General features: G+C 42.1%; 1 protein-coding gene across 1 annotated transcript; it reads right to left on the reverse strand.

The window, feature by feature from the left end:
• Positions 1-203: 203 nt before the first annotated feature.
• Positions 204-19,267, reverse strand: VGLL2 (vestigial like family member 2). Its single transcript, XM_039355556.1, has 4 exons — positions 18,960-19,267; positions 14,237-14,549; positions 3,796-4,302; positions 204-2,120 (listed from the first exon to the last, which is right to left on the reverse strand). Exons 1-4 carry the CDS (start codon positions 19,038-19,040, stop codon positions 2,077-2,079), a joined length of 945 nt encoding a protein of 314 aa, XP_039211490.1. The 5' UTR covers positions 19,041-19,267; the 3' UTR covers positions 204-2,076.
• Between the last annotated feature and the right edge of the window lie 1,041 nt (positions 19,268-20,308).

Consider the following 20,308-nt stretch of genomic DNA (forward strand, 5'->3'; position numbering starts at 1 on the left):
GTTTAGAAAGGGATATGATAATGCTTGATTCAAAATAATGCAGAATATGGAAAAAGTGGACATTTTTCCTCATGACAGTCACAGTGGGAGATGCAAAGTAAGAAAAACGGTTATTATTGATACCACTATGATATGGAAGTATAATCTTAGGCAATGTAAAAAAATGAATTTTATTCATCTGGTGCACCAGCTGCATCTTTTCCTGGATCAGGAAGAGAAGTCATTCATGTCTTGCACATAGATCTCCCTTTGAAAACCATTTGGAAGCGTCAACAGAATGCAGTGGCATGGACAATAATGCACATGACTAGGTATGTCCACGTGGCACCGCTGATTCCTGAGTTGCACTGATTGCCAGTTTAGTTCCAACTGTCATTCAAGATGCTGCTTGCGACCTATAAAGTCCTACATGGCATAAAAAGCCAGATTATATGATTATATCTTATATGATTATAAGATATAATTATATGATTATATCTCCTGTGTTGCCCAGGTGACCCCATTCTGATAGCTTACCAAAAAGCCTTGAACACTTGAATGTTCTCCCAGGCCTTGGGGTATGGTTATTGATGTCCCTTATTGGATACGTTTTAAGGTAAAAACACCATCTGTTCTTGGGTTGTTGTTTTTTAAATTCCCCTTCTTATTCCTTTGTACTTTATAATTTTAATATAATGTATATTCCTATTTTGTTTGGTTTTATTGTATATCTAGAATTATTTTGGAGTCAGGTAGTGCCTAAATTGAATAAATGAAATGAAATGACAAGACAGTCAGTTGCTACTAAACAGGATGCTTATATGTCACCAACAGAATCAGAAGCATCATATCTTGGAGGAGCAGTTGCTTAAAGATAAGAGGAGAGGTTATTGCATCTCTATATTCTATTTATGGCTTGTTATCTGTTCATCTGTAGGTTTTGTCATGAAGGGAAACAAGATAGTGAACTAATTTGCTATTTGATTTGATCCAGATGGTTTCTAAATCAATGTTAAGCAAGTAAATGGAATTTTTAAATTAACATGTAGGGACAATAGGGATTCCCAATGGACATCTGAAATCTGCACCCTCTACTTCATAAAATAAATGCAATCAAAAGTTAAAGGAGACATTTTTAATCATCTTCCCTACAAATAAACACATCTTACACTGTATATCCTTTTCAAAACGAGAGAGAGAGGAGAGACCATCTCCTGGTTACTAAAAAAAGTCATAAGGGAACATTCAATGAAATGAAGCCTATTGTCCACCCCATTAGTCCTCCCCTCCCACTCACTCCAGTTGTTTCTCCTAAAAGCTGGAAGAGTTTTTTAAAGGATATTTTCTATCATCATAAATGTTTTTGTATAAAAAACTTATATATACAACTATGTATATAAGTATTATCCTACGCAATTTTTGTGCCAAACTCAGAGAAGGGCCACCTTGATTGTCAAGTTCTTAGAGTTGGAACAGTTGTCTCTTGAACAGCTGCATTCGTGTAAGCCTAGGGGCAGGTGGCCCCACTAGTCACTTGCCACTCATCACCACGCTGAAGTCAGAAAAATCCAACCTTTTTTTTTTAAAAAAATGTCCCAAATGTGTTTAAGAGTTTAGAATTACTTTGCTTCATTCACAATACTTGAATATCTTCCATGCTGCTTCCAAACAGCTTTTTTTAAATGGCAAATGATAAGTATGATTTATGTCCTCACTAATATTAACAAACCCTTCAGTATCCTAAAGTCAGTGTTTTTCACATCCACATTCATTTTACTCAGTTCTTCTGAAAGTGAAGCTGTCAATTTTGCCATTTTAGGAGAAGAAATGTCAAACTGAAGAAGCTTTTAGCCTTTTCCCTTTTCTTGTCTCGATGTGAGATGCTGATATCAAAAGAGTGAGGCAAGAATTTGTGTGTAGGAAGGGAGGGTTATAATCAGCAGCTCAGCTCAGGAGTGATCCAGCACAGTAGGAATAATGGTGAGCTGAAAACCAAGATCAGAAGCTGTTACAAATTGACTTGATTTTGGCTCTGTATACCCACTCTTACATAGACAAAAGTTTGACTAGAGGAGAAGTCACGATGGGAAGGCAGATCTAAAACCAGTAGAGATCTTTGCTTTTATCCTGAGGCTGCAAACCTGAGAACAGAGAGAAAAAGAAAGAAAAAGAAAGAGAAAAGTTGGAAATTAAAAAAGGGAAGATAAAAGAAATGAAATAAAGACAGAAAGAGCCAAATGCCCTCATACGGTATGCTTGCAAAAATAGATAAGTTACTTAAAGCACAAGAATTGATGTCCAGAAGAAGTGTGAAATGAAGAATAAAGGCGTATGGATTAATTTCATGTGAGAACTTACAAAATCTAAGATGCTTGATGGCACAACCACTGGGCAAGTTACTACCACCTAAACATTACAGCCTCATATGCTGTATTCAAACACCTCTTTATTTATAAAAAATAGAAAAGTGCCAAGTTTCAGACTTTTTACATAATTTCTGGCATCAAAAATAGTTGCCATGAATGATTCTTCACCAGAGTAAATGTGGAAAAAATCAAATTAACTTATAGGGCTATTATGAAGTTGACAGTAATGGGCAATATCATTCAGTAGAGCAGTGTTTCTCAACCTTGACAACTTTAAGATGTGTGGACTTCAACTCCCAGATTCTAGGAGTTAAAGTTCATGCATCTTAAAGCTGCCAAGGTTGAGAAACATTGCAGTAGAGTTTCAGGACACTTACTGAAACAAACAAACAAACAAACAAACAAAAAAAGACCTCATACTGTTGGTGTTCTGTGTCTTTCTCCTGTCCTCCTGATAACATGATGCAATATGAATTGTGATATCACGCTGAGTGTTTCCTTGCCCCCCCCCCCATGGAGAACCAATGATATAGAGAGGTCTGAGGAAACACAACAGCTTTGTTCATACCTTGTGTTAGGCAAGCTGTGGTTTGTCTAATCAAGGATTATTGAAAAAAATTGCAGTGCCTGGGTTCCTACATTATGCTAAACCACCAAGCATGGTTAGCAAGTTACAGTGGCTGGAGTAACAAAACAGGTCACATTCTTGGTGTGTTGTCAGAATCACAGCCAAATAAACTACATGATAGCTTAATGATGGGATAACAGAATCTTTGTCAACTTAGGACCAAAAGTTACAATTCTAAATGTGACAGAAAACAAAATTCCAATTTTGAGCTTTCATCAGGATTTTTAAGAGCTGAAATGGTGCTTTAAACCTCTGAAATTTGCACTTGAAGTCTCCAGGATACAACCCCCCCCCCAAAATCTGATCACAATAAATTATTTTGCTCCGACCAGCTTTTGTGATGGCCTTTGCTTTAGCAAAAGGTATGAATCCAGTCATCTTTCTGCAATGGTATAACATCAGAGGTATCTGCAGAGATGGGCAAGGGTGGCAAATGACAAAATTAATATGCTGTTATAATACAAGTTCTGTCTATTTTGTACACACATCACAGCATTGTATGCATGTAGAAAAGGAGCAGAACTTTTGCAATGGTGTGATGTTGCTTGTGTCATCAGTTTGACAAAAACATTAGATCCTGTTAGACACTTTTGTATAATTCAAAATGGGGCATCATATGTCATTGAGAAGAAAAGAGAGAGAGAGAAATGTGGAGGGCCAGTTGCTTCTGTGATAAGTCAGAGTTTTGTCTGGGGTCATGCAGGAAAATGCATAGGCAGTTGTTTACCTAATTACTTGCTCATCCATTGGAATAAACAATTACACTATAGAGGATTTTCAGCAGTAAAGAAAAGAAAGAAAAGTGGGCCTGCCAGGTCTTACCTGTCTCTACATTCAGCCCTAAGCTCTGCGCCATCTCTCCTGCAGGACCAGCAAAAGGAGCTGGCGTTGTCCATGATGATGTGGCAGGCTCATTCTTGCCTAGCTCACACTGAGGGCTGACTGGAGTGGGCACTGAGGCAGGAGTGAGGCGGTGGGGACGCACAGAAGCAGCAGGCACCAGCAGCGAACCATAGCGAGGGTCAAAATGTGGGCTGTAGACCTCATGCACTGTGGCGGGCCGAGGGTAAGCAGAACTCTGTGTGCCAATGTACGGGTGGTGATGATGGTGGTGATGATGGTGAGCTGGGTGCCAAGGCTCTGGAGGCCCCTGATGAAGGTGGCTGTGCAGTGAGCCCGGAGAATAAGGGTCCGCTGTAGCAAAGGGCAGTTCACTGTGGGCAGCAGCTGCCAGTGAGCTGCCCAAAGAGGCAGGCACAGAAGAAGGTTGGTAAGTGCTGTTCCAGAAAGAGGGTGGGAAACTACGTTGGTTCATAGGAAAAGATCCCTCTGTACAAAGAAAGATAAGCACAAAACAGACAGCATTAGAAGGATAGGAGGACAACTAACTCATTTCTATTCTTTGTCTTTTGCATAGCTCCAACAACGTATATTCTAGGCCAATGGTGGCAAACCTATGGCATGCGTGCCAGAGCCAGCACTCAGAGCCATCTCTGTGGGCACGCGCGCCATGCCTCAGAGATGGCAACTGTCCCTCTTCAACCAGCCGCCCGCTAACTCGCCGAGGTCCATGTGGCTGGATGCATCCCAGTACCCATGCGCTCGCTGGCCTCTGTGTGCAGGGGCCGATGGTGTCAGGCAGCAGCTGTCCCAGGCCGTCTTGCCTTGCCCTGTGACAATGGCTCCCTCCCCTGCCCTGCCTCGCCTTGCGTTGCCTCACCCCACAGGACGAGCCTTCTGCCCCCTGCCCCACCTGCCAGAGACCCCCTGGATTTCCCCCAACCCTGCCCGGCCCCCACAGGTGTCCCTCCCCACAAGCAACATCGAGGCGATCACGCCCATCTTGGCCACACCCACACAGTCTGCCATGAGCACCCCAGCCACACCCACCCAGTGGGCCACGCCCACCTGGCACCCGGCGATAAATAAGTGGGTTTTGGGTTGCAGTTTGGGCACTTGGTCTCTAAAAGGTTCACCATCACTGTTCTAGGACCAATAGATTTATTCTTTTAAGAGTTCTCAAGCAGACTGATATAGCCTGCCTTTTGCATTCTAACACGACATGCATTTAAAACAAAAGCAATTCCCCTAAAATGACCCACTAGATTATCCAGGCTTGTTTTCTTTTACAGATGACACTGAAATGCTTTCTTTTGTATTTTGTTATTAATATTTATAAACCAAATAAAACATTTTGAGCATTTGCTCTCACAAATATGATAAAAACTGTTTGTATCACTCAGGTATAAAACCTAAATAACTTGTTTCTGTGCTGCATTTCACACTGACTCTGGGTGATGTACAAAACTAAAGAAAACATAAAAAAAGACAGGCCAGGATGAAATAAGAAAATAACAAAATAGAGGCCATTGAACAAATCATAAAACTTAATCCCAGGCCTGGGTTCAAAACCAAAGTTTCAAAGCTTTCTGGAATCACAGGAAAGAGGATGCTATCTTTTATCTCTGTGGGATGCTGTTCCAGAGGGTGGAGGCTGCAACAGAAAAGGCATGCTTCTGAAAAAGGGGGATTGGAGTGCACCCATTCTATAGAAATATTCTGGCTAGACAAAAATTTTTTGGAGACAACTAGTCTCTCAGATACTCAGGCCCTATGCCATACAAGACTTTATAATAAATATTCTTCAGAAATGAACAATACAAAATTGTGAATTAGAGGCTCAAAGTTGTGTTTTCCATTCTGAAATAGTTATAATTGTTTATAAATTTAAAACCCAGGTGTTCAAAATTGAGAGTATTTACAGGCATCTTGAAGGTGAATTTTCTCCTCTCAAACTGAATGATACTGAAAATTTGTAGGATACTATTTTTGAACTTATATGAAAAAGGTTTAGTACCAAAAAAGAACTTTCAAGACTTTGATGCTTTTAAAACAACAGTTGATTTCATACACTACTGTATGTGAAACTCTAATGTGTGTTTTATTTTGGCTTAGTGTTAACCCAATCATGGTTTATGTACACCTTTAATATAAAACATAGTTTAGTACAAATCTGCTCATTCTGACTTATTTAAAAAGTAATTAGATGCAAAGAATAAAGCTAATGTACCTTTTCATTTTTTCACATTAGCATCAAATCAAAATATAAAATTCTACACAATTTAAAAAAAATTCTGCTTATATTTAAAAATAGCACATGAACTGGGTTCAGATGAATGTTTGGTATTGTGCATGAAATTGTTCTGTCACTTATCAATTAAAAATCATTCTTAGCACCACTCTCTTTTTATTTCTGTGTCTAGAGGGCCCACCACTGAGTCTGATTCCTGGCAACTTGATTGACCAGTCCCTACAGTTTTCTTGGCAATATTTTCAAAAATACTTTGCCATTGTCTTCTTCCTATAATGAGATAGAATAACTTTCCAAGATCAACCAGCTAGGTTCCATAACTAAGGCAGGATTAGAGCTTAATGTCTTTTGGCTTCCAATCCAGTGACTTTAACCACTACCAAACTGGCTTATAAATGCCTCTAGTTATCAACAAACCCAGTATAATGCTTGTGAAATCTTTTTTAAAACATAGTACATTGAAAGTAATGTTTCTTTCAAGCTGAGTTCAACTGCAGATGTATATCCATCTAGTTTTTTTGGTAAAACTAGATTGCTAGTTTTAGCAATAGAGTTGATTGCTATTTTCTTTTTCTGGATTCCCCCCACCCTTTAAAAAAAACTTCATAGTTTAACCTATAGCCCTGGTATTAATTCATATCCATTTAGTAACCAGATCCACACATTTTTAGTTTCTGAGCCCAGACAAGGTCAACCATATGCTCTCATCTGTTAGAGAAGCTTATTAAAAAGAATACCTTTTAAAAATCAAGAATATTGAATGTGTGTCTATGACAACTTTCCATGGCCAACTTACGAACAGCCAACTTGCTGTGACCAACTTGTCATGGGACAAGAGTTACGGTACACTAATATTGAAGAAATAGTGGAATACAATCATTAAAGAAAGGATGCCAAAGGAGGGACAAAATGAAACGTGAATGATAAAAATTAAAATATTTTTTTAAATTATTTTAAATAATTAAACTGAATTGTTGAATTGTCCCACAGTGAGTTGTCCTGTGGCAAATTGGCCATGGCAAGTTGGCCATGATGAGTTGGCTGCAGCAAGTTGTCCCATTCCAACTTTTAACTCCCAGCAGTCCTAATCAGCATGGCCAACTGCTTAGCTCTCTACCTCATCATGCTCTCTGTTTTTCATAATTCATTAAGGATTTTTGGCGTAAATAATTTCATTGTGTACCAATATAACACTTCAGTAGGATAGGGATTAACTATCCTGACTGCCTTACTAAATGAACTGCCCTTTTCGCTTAAAAAGGAGGAGTGGTTATTTTTAAGACTAATTAAAACTATTTTTAAGACTGATTAATTATGAAATACCCAATGACATATTTGTACCCTTCATTAAAATATAAACACCTCTCATTTGGAAATTTAGCAAGGAATGTTGAAGGTTGGGTTATATCAATATTCCAAAAGTAGTGTAGGAAAGTACGGTAGGATAAAATTTGCACACTTTGGCTGTGATCAGTTAAACAGGAAGGACAAACATACAGTATGTGGTATTTAGATTATGGGCTGGGAACAATCTAAGGTCAGCCCTATGATCACAGAAGAATGTTCGAATTGCCAGGATGTTTTTCAAGTGACAAAATGTCCTGGAAATCCCAGTTCCTTGGTCTCTGGAGAAGAGGCAATCTATAAACTACAACACTTTCCCGACCTCTACTTTAAAAACTTAGAAAAAGGAGTGTTAGATAATGTTTGCTAAAACCTAACAATTAATTTTAAAAGATAGAGGAATAAGGAGGAAAGAAACTGTTCTATTTTTGGGCACTTATCTATGATTCATCTCACAAGTATAAAGGAAAGACACAAAGACACTATGCATTTCATTTTTTCTAAAGATGCAAAATCATTGTATTTCTTCTCTCAGGGAACTGTTAGATTGAAAACATTAAAGCATTGCACATCCACCAATTCCTGAGCTGGCAGAAAAGTATTTCAGCACAAAATTTTCTGCCTTGATTGTCAAACTTTCATTCTTTTTTCTTTAGTCACAATAATAAAGACAATGAACAATGCCTTAATCTGACAAATTCAGGAAAATGATTGGTAGAAATCTCTGGCTTCCCAGCAAGCATCACTGCTTATAGGTGAAAAAGTAATCCTCTCACTTCCCATAATGTGGGGATGATAAAACAAGAACAGTGCCAACTTGTAATGTATCCAATAGTGACAGAATTAGCTGACACAATCACCTTCTAAGCAGCACAAGACTCCCCTTGGCTAGGTATTTCACCATCCTTTGTGTTGTTTGGTTGCTTTAGGTTCCTAGTGCACACTGGAAGACTGTACTGTATCTGATGGTCTTTGTAGTCCTCAATGGAACTGCATCTATGGTACATGGAGGGAAGTATGCAGTGGGGTACCCCAAGGCTCTGTTTTAGGCCCAGAACTCTTCAACATCATCATCAATGATTTGCAGATGAAACCAAGCTGGCAGGAATAGCCAACACTCCAGAAGACAGGCTTAGGATACAGGAGGATCTGGACAGACTTGAACTCTGGGCGCTATCTAACAAAATGAAATTCAATGGTGAAAAAAGGAAGGTTCTACATTTAGGCAAGAAAAACCAAATGCACAGGGACAGTATGGGTGGTACCTTGCTCAGTAGTAGCAACTGTGAGAGAGATCTTGGAGTCCTAGTGGACAATCACTTAAATATGAGCCAGCAGAATGCTGCAGCTGTCAAAAAGGCCAACACAGTTCTAGGCTGCATCAAAAGAGGGATAGAATCAAGATCATGTGAAGTTTTAAAACCACTTTACAATGCCTTGGTAAGGCCACACTTGGAATATTGCATCCAGTTTTCATCACCACGATGTAAAAAAGATGTTGAGATTCTAGAAAGAGTACATAGAATAGCAATAAAAATAATCAGGGGATTGAAGGTTAAAACATATAAACAACAATTGCTGGAATTGGGCATGTCTAATTTAATTAAAAGAAGGGTGACATGATAGCAGTGTTCCAATATCTCAGGGGTTGCCACAAAGAAGAGGGAATCAAGCTATTCTCCAAAGTATCTGAAGGCAGGACAAGAAGCAATGGGTGGACACTAATCAAGGAGAGAAACAACCTAAGAAGAAATTTCCTGACAGTTAGAACAATTAATCAGTGGAACAACCTGCCTCCATAAGTTGTGAATGCTCCAACACTGGAAGTTTTTAAGAAGAGACTGGACAGCCATTTGTCTGACGCACTATAGGGTTTCCTGCCTGAGCAGGGAGTTGGAATAGATGACCTCCAAGGTCCCTTCCAACTCTGTTATTCTATTCTATTTAGCAAATTATGTTTTTGAGGCCCTCCTCACAATCATAAAACCACAGGAGCAGAAGTGGGTATTACAATAATGGATCAGCTGCAATGAGGCATGTAGATTTGTTTCTGTAGCTGACCTGATGCCATCAGAATTCAACTACAGTCCTGCATCTGACACTAAATGGCCACTAGGCTCTAGTGGAAGGGTAGAAGAGACCAAATGGTCATGAAGAGGAATAGCCCAACTTCAGTCTTGAGGAGTATCATTACAATAGCCTTCAGTGGCATCCTCCAACTATATTGCTGGGGGGAGGTGTTCTTAGTTTTTTTAATGGTTTTATCTGTAATCAGAGTTGCTGGGAGTGGCGTGACACATAAATAGTAATGGACCACAATTCTAATAATTCCAGGCAGTGTGAGCAGTAAAAGCTGAGCTGACTGGGGGTTTACGGGAGCTGTAATGCAAGACTCCTAGATGGGAGGGCATGGATTTGGAAGAGGTTACTTGAAGTTGAGGTAAATTTTTCCAAATATGTCTTGTACAGCAGGACATACATCACTTTGAAACTGAAAGTTTTTACTTGAGGACAATTCATTGTTTAAGAGAAGTGAGGAAGAATTTTCTGAGGCATTTTAGGATGAAATTATGGAAATTTTAGAGATGAATTCACCCATCAAACTGCACTGCAAGAGCTGGGAATCACTGGTTAAGCAACAAGGAAGCAAAGGACATTGCCAATATATTTTTTATCCATCCCAATTGACTGGATTCAAACCTCATATTAACATACACACCACAGTTCATAAACCATAATGTGCTGTTTATGGCACAATAATAATAGCCCCATACCATAACAGTTTACCTCAATATGACTTGTTTGTTTTGGTTTAGCATAATGTATGGACTAAAGCAAATTGGTACCATATAGTTAAAATTTGGTCTGCTCATAAACAAGCCATATTTAATGAGTCACACCAAGGTTTATGTGATGGCAGTTATGGTGGTTCAGTGAGAATCTGTCACCCTCTCAAATGCTTCAAGGTGCAGAGATGTGTCCAATAATTTGCATTTCAGACAGACCGTGCCCCAAGACAAGGCTTGGCTGGCTAGCTGACTGGCTGGGATGATAGACCAAGGTATCTTGATGGTTTCTGATGGGAGCAGTTATTAAATGACCTGAATTTCTCAATAGAAAAAGTTGTATAAAGCAGTCCACCTTAACCAGTTGGACACTCAGTAGAATAGTGTGTTGTCTTACTAGAGAGAACTGCTTTGTAAAAATATAAATCTATACATACTTGGCCAAAAATAAGTATTTCTGATTTCAGCAGGGTTTACTTCCAGGGAAGATGACATAAGAGTCTAAAACTCCCCTTTCAAATTGGTCACTTTTCTGAATTTTAAAGCTTTAAATAAGAAATATTTAAGGCCCATAATATTTTCACCCGACATAAAAGTCACACATTGTTGTGTATGTTGTTATGTTATAGAGAGAAAAACTGCATGCTAATTTTGAATACTGTTTTTATTTCTTTAGAAGGAGGAGCAATAATAGTGACTATTAATTCTGTCCTTCCATAAAAATCCAAGTCTGGAAGAAGGATAAGATATCTGGAATGATTATGTGTTTTAAAATCAGTTTGGCTCTCAGAAGATGATTTAAATTTTCTCTATGAGCATCCCACCAACTTTGTCAGGACTTGATAGCTAAGTGGTGCTGCCTTGATTAGTGCTTGGATGGAAGATTGTATGAGAATACAAAGGCTGGAATTTAAAAAAAAATTCAGAAAAAAGACAGTATAAAAGCATGTTGGTACTGCTGCTAAAAAAATGACACAGTGATATCCAGTAGGAAGCATACAGTATTCAAGTGCATCTTCTCCTTAGATTTGTTTAGGAACTGGGCACCTGTAGCAGCACAAATTTCAGGCATAAAAACAAAGAAGTTGTTTTGACATCTAAAGATGAACTGTTTATTAACCAAAGTTTATGTGATGATAAAATTTGTTCATCTTTCAGGTGCCGCAACTCTTTATGGCTCTGGCTGAAATTTGAAACTCCAGTGCTTCTGAAATAGCACTGTCTGACCATGACAAACTTTTCCAGTCAGGAAGTTTGGTTCCCACAAAAGAAATCAAGGCAGTGACTGCAGAAGCGTTCCTTTTGAACTTATACTGACTTTACTTTGACTGATAAGACTACTATTGTGGTATAGCCATAGATATTGAGGTGGTGTTGGGTCTATGTTGAGGGATTCTCCACAGCACTCAGATACTCCATTTCATTCAAAAGAAAAGTGAAAGAGGGCTGGGCTGCAGAGCCCCATTCCTTTAAGCTTCCATCCAACAAATAAGGGTCAGTTTAGACTTAAATAAAGCCTGTTGGGTTTTGTCACAAAACAATGCCAGTGCCCTCCTCTATCTGCTTGCCTTCAGAAACTCTCAATGGCATAGACATTTACTAGGAGACCCCCTTTCCAAGTGCTGTCTTCTCCTGTCTTCTCCAAGTGCCCCCTCCCTCCACGTCTACTGGTTGCTCCACTAAAAATAATCTAGCTTGTTCTCCCAGCACTGGGCTAGCCCCTGAACCTTCCTCTAGGAAGATTTTGGCAATTAATAGGAAAAATTCTCATCTTCATACACCTATTCATCCTAATGACCTGTTAGTTCTTTTTTCCCATTTATCTCAGGATATAAGACTGGTGTAACCATTTTTTTTTGTAAAGATAATAATGTCTGTTATCTTTCAATACTGAATGGTTGTGGCTTATTCAACAAATCTTGGTTAATCATGATAATTTTATAAACATTTTTCAATGGTGAACACATGAACATTATGTTTAATACTGTTTGTTTTCCATCTATAGTATATAAGTAAAAAGCTGGTCTGTACTTATACATACAACTTGATTTATAAGAATAGCATGTATTCTTGGCACATGAAAAAATATCTGTTTATTCTTTTATTGGATTCATCCTCAGTGACCAAAGTCTACTTTTTACACTTCCAAATATAGGTTTTTTATTGTTTTAATATGTTTTTAGCCACTCAGAATTGCATTTGCAAGATGGGCACTCAAATAAATTGAGTTCATAAATGAATATACTTAGCTCACTTTTTTGGGGAAAAAATCCAATTATCTACTTAACAAATCTTCTATATAAATATATGTAACCTCATAGCTTTATTAAAACAATAAACACATATTCATATGTGTCAGACCATGATTTCTTTAACAACTCAGAACTGCTGAGTGACACCCTAAACTAAAGTATAAACTATGATTTCCCACCACAGCTTCTGGGTTCACACTGACACCAAGCTAAAATTAAGCCATAGCTTAATGTAATCCATGAACCAGGCACCTATTCAGCTAATATTAACTATTCCCGGAACCCAATTGAAAAAGATTCCAGAGAATTCTATTTGACCAAAGCAGAGCACCATCTGGCACAATAATAAGTTTCTTCATTATGGCCAGCAGGAAAGCAGAAATCAACATAAGAAGACAAAAAAGTTTTCCTGCCTCTAAACGTGCCTGAGATCAGTTTTAGGAGAAAGTAATCTGGCAAGATTATGCTGTTTTAATTAATGAACAGAACCAGTCCTTATAGTTTGGGGGGGGGGAAGGGCTGGGGAGGTTGAGCAAAGTCACAGGAGCTTTTCCCATCTCTGGCAAAGTGAACACAGGTTGCTATCTGTTCCCTTTTTCTAATACAAGTTTTTACATGGATGAGGCTGCTGGACAGATCAAATCATAAACCTTTATCCAGAAATATCACTGGTCTGCCCTCCAATCATCCACCCTGAACATGAACAGAAACAGTCATTAGGTAAACTCGAGAAAAGAAAATTTTCTTCCTCTTTACCAGTTCTGCACACAGACTGGAGATTTATTTCCCTCTTTCCCTCTATAGAAATTACTTGGGGAATGAAATATACTAGAGAGAACCTTTTACTTATATGTTTCTTTCAAAACATATTCCTGGGCTCAAATTATTTTATTCTTTTATCATCTTGGATCAGAGTATGACTGGTAGTTCTGTTAAAATGAAATAAGCCTCACAAACTTGGTTGCCTTTAGTCATTTTGATAGTAACTAAAGTATGTTATAGCAACCAGCTATCAGTTCTGCTCTCTTTTACATACTGTACTTTAAAAGCAATCTATATTTAAAAATGATCTTAATGATCATAGTTCCCCACCTTAGCTTGGTAGTGTGAGCATGGAAGTTTCTAAACATGATTGCAATGACATTGGTTTACCTGCTGAGGGAAGGGAATTGCAGAGACTTATCCCCAAGATATAAATTCTACCCTGCTAGCCCTCATTTCTTCAACAGCTGCTATCAGATGGCCCAAGACATTTTGCTGCAAGGTCTCTCCTGTCTTTTTGTCTACAAAGAATATAAAAATATTTCTTCAACGCTAATGATGGGACAATATCGGCTACATCTAAGGGCAAGATAGATTTTTTTGGAGAGGATTTTCTCACTCTGGCTAACATTAGGGCCAGTCCTGATCAGAATTCTATGAAAAAATGCATCCAAACTTGCATTCTACAATTACTACCCATCCTTGAACAACAACAGCACTTGGCTTCTTAGTTAGGTCTCTTAAAATCTCCACAAAACTGCAATCTCTCTGAATCCTGTGGCTTTCCCAATACCAAAAGGAACCATCTACATCTACATAGGCAGGCAACAGTTTCCAGATGCCTTGGATTATAACTCGTCAGAGGATTCTGGGAGTTATAACCCAAGTCACCAGAAGGCCACAGGTTGACTACCACTTGACCCAAGCTCTGAGGAGTTGCATCTTCTAGAGCCTCCAGTGACAAGAGAATCCCCTGGGGGCAAAGCTAGCCTGAAGGAGGCTGGAGATGAAGAAACTGCCCAGCTCACCTCTCCAAGCTGCGGAGCTCCTTGCAACGGCCTTGAGGCCCGCGCTACTGGGCGAGTAGCTGCTGGGCTGGCTGAGGGCTCGGCTGAAGTGCTCGTCCACCACGGCGCTGATGTCCCCTTGGAAGTAGGTGAACAAGACACACCTGGCGTTGATGTACTCGGCCTCGGGGGGGCGCTCTTTCTCCGGGCTGCACTCCTCCTCCTTGATGCTGGCCGGGGCGGCGTGGTTGGAGAAGGAGGAGCTGCTGCTGCTGCTGCCGCTGGTGCTGGCGCTCTCGGCGGCTTCCTGCATCTTCGAGTAAAAGGCTAATTTCTGTGAAGGAGATCCCAAACAGTCAGGGCCAAGTGATCCCCGCTGCCCTGCATCCTCCCGCCTCAAAAGCATTTCCTGCACGGGGTCCTCAGAGCGACGGAGCACTTCCTCGCCCTTCCCTCCTATCTCGTTTCTCTGGGAGCCCGAGGCGGTTTATAAGGCGCTCTGCTCCCATTTTCAATCCCACAATTGCGGGCGGGGCGGGGGGAGGACGGCGGAGAGACCGCGGCTTTTTCCGAGCTAGCCCTTTTCTTGCATGCTGTGGCTCATCTAATTCCTGCTAGCCGATAGAGCACAATTTATCGCCGTCACCAGGCTGGGTAAAGCTACGCGAAAAAAGCCTTAGAGAAGAAACAGTTGGCAACTGGCATTTAGTCACCAGCCCGCGAGCTCGGTGGTCGACTGGGGACTTGGACGCGAGTCTCGAACCCGTTTAATTAGTACACCTCTGCCGCATAGCCGTGAAAGCGCGGGAAAATCAGCGAGGAAGGGTTCCGCTCTGCCGCGGCTGTCAGCCGGCGGACTGAGAGGCTCCCCTCAGCCGCCTTCGAGGAAAAGAGTTGTCAGAAAGGAGCGCAGGGCTTCCCGCCCCCACGCAAGGGGCGCAAGTCACTCCTTTCAGAGCAACGCAGAGCGCGGATTCCCCGTGAGGTGCGAAGCAGAGCTCGACTCCCAAGAGATCAGGCTCCTGTCATTACAATTCCAATTACTCCTCCCGCGGGGAAGGTGGCTTATGGGAGTGGTAGTCTAGCCCGTCTAGCAAGCAAAGGGCTAGACTCAGAAAGGTCGCAACAACCCGTTGGTCACGTCTTTGCCTGGGAAGTCTCCTTCGACGGAGGCATTTTGGACGGATGTAGCGGAAGAGGGAACAACTCGACCCAAGGGCAAAGCTGGCCAGGCCGCGCCCGCCGCCTTTCCGAAGGCCAGGTGGAAGGGCCCCGCAGATTCATTGGCGCCGGGGGAGCTTCTGCCGTCCTGTTCACTTTCCCAGGGAGCGTTCCTCTGCCGGCCTTCGCTGTGGAAGTCCCGGAGAGGAGAAAACCCGATGTGGTCCCGGATCTTCGGTCAGCGCGCGGCCTGCGCTCCTTTCTCGGGCAGGCAAGCAGGCGTCAGCGGAACCTTTAAAAACGCCGCGGCCTCGGACGGGCCGAAGGGCTGTTTGCTGGAGCTGGGAGAACCCCAGAAGGCTACGAGGACCTGCACGGACAAGAACTGGGCCAGGAATAGCTCGAAACCACTTGCGCATCTGGAGAAGGCGACTATATATCACCGCCCAACAATTCTAAAAACGACCAAAGGCAGCGAAGAATTTCCTACTCTAAATTATTATTTTCTCTTTGACAGAGTTAGCAGATTAAACGTCCAGAATACACGAAAAGCATAGCGACGTCCCAAGAAATAGCACATTAAATACTATAAGCACGGGGAAACTACTCTAAACAGATCGTTGAACCTGATTGCGATTTAAGCTATACTTTGAGCCTTCGGCTTCCGGGTGCCACAAGGCTAGGATCTAACCAGTTTCACCTTCTGGAAACTAGGGGACCCAGAACCTCCAGGGAAGACCGTGATTGTCGACTTTTACAGGATTCATTAGATCCAATATTACCGTAACGAGCGACCAAGAATAGATCTTGAAGACTTGACTTCTGTCCCAAATGTACAGATTCTCAAGGACCACGGAGCAGAGTTCCGGTTGACTGCTGTCTCTTGGGCGGAAGGCTGCCCATTTCAGAACAAATGCCTGCAGGGGTCCTAGTTTAATTTCTTTTCTTGGGAAAAATTAGACATTAGGAATCACGAGCATTTTGAAGGGGCGTTTCACGAGGTGGACGTCCTAAAGTCACGGGACTCTTCCCATATTTAGCCCAAGCAGAAAAATCCTTGTTGGTAACAAGAAGATACAGTGAGGTGGGGTTTGAAATGAAATAGAAAAGTGACTTACCATTTCGAAATAGATTTTGGGGGGAAAAGGGGAAACGCATTTCTGTGGCGAATACAGGGAGAAAGGCATTTTGGAAAGGAAGAAATTATGTTTACGAGGTTCTGAAGAAGAAAGATCGCTCTTTCGAAAGTCGGCTAAACCCTTTCCGCGCTGGCTTTCCCGCGGTTAAGCTGCTTGCAGCTGCTGCTTTTGGAAAGGGCCGAAACAAATAATTTGGATTCGGATGCAGTGTTAAGTGCCTGGAAAACTAAATCGGAGAAACGCTTTCAAATGGGACTTTGTCAGCGAACAAACAAGGCTCGACCAATCTCTACACCAACAATGTTTTTCCTCTCGAAAGTCAAGTGGGAGGGCAACTGGAAGCATTCCCAGTTACAGATGAAGCGATTACCAATGGCTACTAACTGTGATGGCCAGTACATTCTGATGCCCTCCCTATCCTAACATGTTGCAGGCGGTCTTCCTTTGGGAACTGAAACTTGTCGGGACACTGGCCTGATCCGGGGGTTCTGATAAGAAAAATTTGGGAAGGTCAGTTGATCCATTGCTGCCCAGAAAGGGGGAAAGCACACCATTACCAGCCGATAAATTGTTCAGTCTTAAGACCTTTCCTTTCCAGAATCCTTCCATTCTGATGTTCAGGTTATTTCAGGCACATGTCTACTACTTTTATTCGGAAAGTGCACTGCAGGTTACAGCCCTTAATGTCATCATGTGTGGGCCCCAGAATTCTAAAACACCTGGATTTCAAAGCAACCACTGACAATATTCCAATGGAAAATCCTCTGGCATTCCACAAGGTAGCAGGTAATGAAAATGGAGCATCCTCTTGGTGAAGACCCTTCGTTCTGAGTTTACTAGTAAGTGTTCTTCAAATAGAATAATGGCAACGGCTAATTTTGTTGCTATTTATATAAAGTAAGACAGCGGAGATAAATTTACGATTATTGTGGAGGGTGGGGAACAAGCAAATGAACACGCTGCCTTGACATTTTTTTCATTTTGTGGAGAAAACGGATTTCAGTTTGCTGAAGATTTAAGCCAAATTTATTTTAAACGATTTCTTGGGAAGCAGAAGTTAGGCACTTCAGTGGCATGGGCAGAGCGCCTTTTCCTTGATGTTTGCGACTTCAGACAGCTTTAGAAGGCAGCCCGAACGGCACTTCATTTCGGAACAAAAGGAGAGGAGGGGAAGCAAAACAGCTGCAATTTTCTTTTAAATCCCATTTTATCCTAACAGGTTTACAATTAAACACAGTATTTTTCTGTCACAGTAAACAACAACATAAACAATATTAGGCCTGCTCAGGACGAATTTATTCTAAACTACAAAACATATCCTGTCTAAAGGGGTATATTAGCTGCACAATCTAGTTCTAATCACATTGATTAGAAGTTTGTTCAAATGATTAAAAAAAGGAGTTTCCTTAATTTTTAACAAAAAATCCTAAAAGGTATCCAGCTAGCGATTTATAGTCATTCAGTCACGTCCTATCACGAACGCAGACAGTACAGGGATGTCCGCATAACCACAAACCTAAATGAAGACGCAACAACCAGTTCCATTTCGTATCGACACTTTCTCACAACGGGATACGCTGTATGAGGAAGAAATTCCCTACCGGTAGTTGGCCGTTGTATCAAAAGTCTGCAAAGCAGGTGAGCTGGGTTTTAGAAACCCATGAAAAATGCCTAACATGTACGCAGAGTATCTCGAATTCAGAGAGATTGGCTGGCAGGTGAGATCCCGGTACAAGGCCCGATACAATACCACTGCCTTCTTCTATGCATGTGGCTGGAGGTCTTCACGGAGCTACCTTAAAATAATGAGGGAGCCGTAAATATTTATTGTGACAGAAGTTTGGCGCACCAATTCCACAATTGCTTCAATCAAAATTAACGTAGATGAATTTCCGATTTGCTCAGCTGCTTTCGCTAGCCGAGCCTGCGCTCTGAATACTGTACATGTTTCCAAGTTGAAAGCTAAACGACCGTTGCAGGTAAGAATCTTTTAATTCCGCCGCTGCCAACCGTGGCGGCCAGGGCGGCGAATCTGCTTGGATCCCGCGGGCGTCGAAAAGGTTTACATTAGCGATTTGGTAGGGACTGTGTTTCCAATAGTCCGTTTAGGGTTTGCTCTCGGAGTTTTCCGCAGGAAGAAATCGCCCGCCCGCCCGGATTCGATCGTACGCAAGGGAACTGGGCCGAATCCACAAAGAAGAGGGAGAAACGAAATCCTCTGCCAAGCCCCCTTGCAGTCCAAGCATTTCAAAAGGGGTGACAAGTAGTCACCCTACTGTACCCTCCTACCCCCCCCCCCACCCCGGCACCATCCATTCCGGGAAAGAGGAAACCATTCGCTGACAGCGCGAAATAAACCCCGAGGCGAACAGGACCAGTGCCAGGCCAATCTCCGCCACGCAACCTCGCTCCCTTTGGAGGGAAGCGCCCGTCCAGCGACCTACCTGGTGGTAAGGACTGTAGGCTGCTGCGAAGTAAGGCTGAGGAGGACCGTAGACTTGGTACATAACATCCAGACAGCTCATGGCGAAAGGCGGCCGGGGCTGGCGCCGCAAAGCGGGCTACGAGGCCAAGCCAAGGGGCGGCTTCTTCATGGGGCTGCCCGGGAAATCGCCGAGCCCCCTTAGCCGCGAAGAAGAGGTGGGGAAGCCGCCCTGGGGAAGACGCGTGCTCTGCCCTCCCTCCTCCAACGCGCCCGCAACAGCCCAACAACTCCGGACCCAAAGGCGCGGCGGGCGTCCGTCGGGAGGCATTTAAACGGCAGGGCCGGCGTCAAGCGGAGGCGGGGACTGGCCAGCCCTCGGGACCAATGGGGAAACCGCGTGCGCGCGCGCCCCTGACGCCCTAGTGCGCCGCGGCCACTCGTGCCGCGCTGCTTTGTGCTGCTGCGCGTGGGGACTGGCTCGGTGGTGCTGGACGTCTCTGTCCTTCCCTGTAGTAGAAGAGCAGCAGCGGCATCGTCTCCTGGAGGCCTCGTCGAGGATGGGTTGGTTGCATCCCTGGTCCTCCCACTCAGGAATACCTGAGAAAGGTCCGAAATCTGGAAATGCAGTGAGAGAACTGGGATGAATGAGCAGATACAGCCTGAACACTGAGGGTCGACCGGTCCTCTTCTTCGTTCCATACCAGGAGCAAAATGTTTCTGGATGCCTTGCATACGATTGAAAATATATGGACGTTGGAAAGGGATTGAGGACGGTGGAAACCCCCCAATCCCGCCCCCAATTGTATGGCTTGGATCATTTCCTAATAATGGTTAGCCAATACATTGGTTTTGTTCCCCTAACTGGAGTGCTGGGGCTTCGTACACTCTGTACCATAAGATAACCACATAAGCATGATTTGTGTAATGTGAAGCTTACTTTGTGGATCTGTGCATAGTACAAACAGAATTGGTCATTAACTGTAGTTTTTGGCTGGCAGAAGAATTAAATTTAAGATGCTAATTTAGTAAAGGGAACCAAAAAGGGACTTAGGTTTGGAAGTTTCTACTATTTTTTGCTCTCATCCTCTGCTTCTTATACTTTACTTCCTCTCCTGTTGAAATATTCTGGAGAATCTGAAAGTTACACATCTTTTATGACGTTTAAGTTATTCCCCTTTTCTAATAAACTAATGTGATTCTCTTTGTTCCACCAAAATCATAGCAAATTATGAAATCATGAACTAACATCGTTGTAACGTACTAATCCTGATAAACTGGATATGCTAACGTTAGTTTATCTATTTCAAAATCTATTCTGATTTAAAAATGAATATGTGTGATGTGTAGATGATATATGCACAACAAACC

This window comes from Crotalus tigris, unplaced genomic scaffold (genome assembly GCF_016545835.1).
Source record: "Crotalus tigris isolate CLP2741 ecotype Arizona unplaced genomic scaffold, ASM1654583v1 scf7180000018691.1937549, whole genome shotgun sequence".
Taxonomy (NCBI): domain Eukaryota; kingdom Metazoa; phylum Chordata; class Lepidosauria; order Squamata; family Viperidae; genus Crotalus; species Crotalus tigris.

Coding starts and splice junctions, on each gene's coding strand:
- VGLL2 (XM_039355556.1), bottom strand. CDS start 19,040: ATGAGCTGTCTGGATGTTATGTACCAAGTCTACGGTCCTCCTCAGCCT. Junction 4,303..14,236: donor GAGCTCCGCAGCTTGGAGAG/GTGAGCTGGGCA, acceptor TTCTTTGTACAG/AGGGATCTTTTCCTATGAAC. Junction 2,121..3,795: donor AGGGCTGAATGTAGAGACAG/GTAAGACCTGGC, acceptor CTCTGTTCTCAG/GTTTGCAGCCTCAGGATAAA.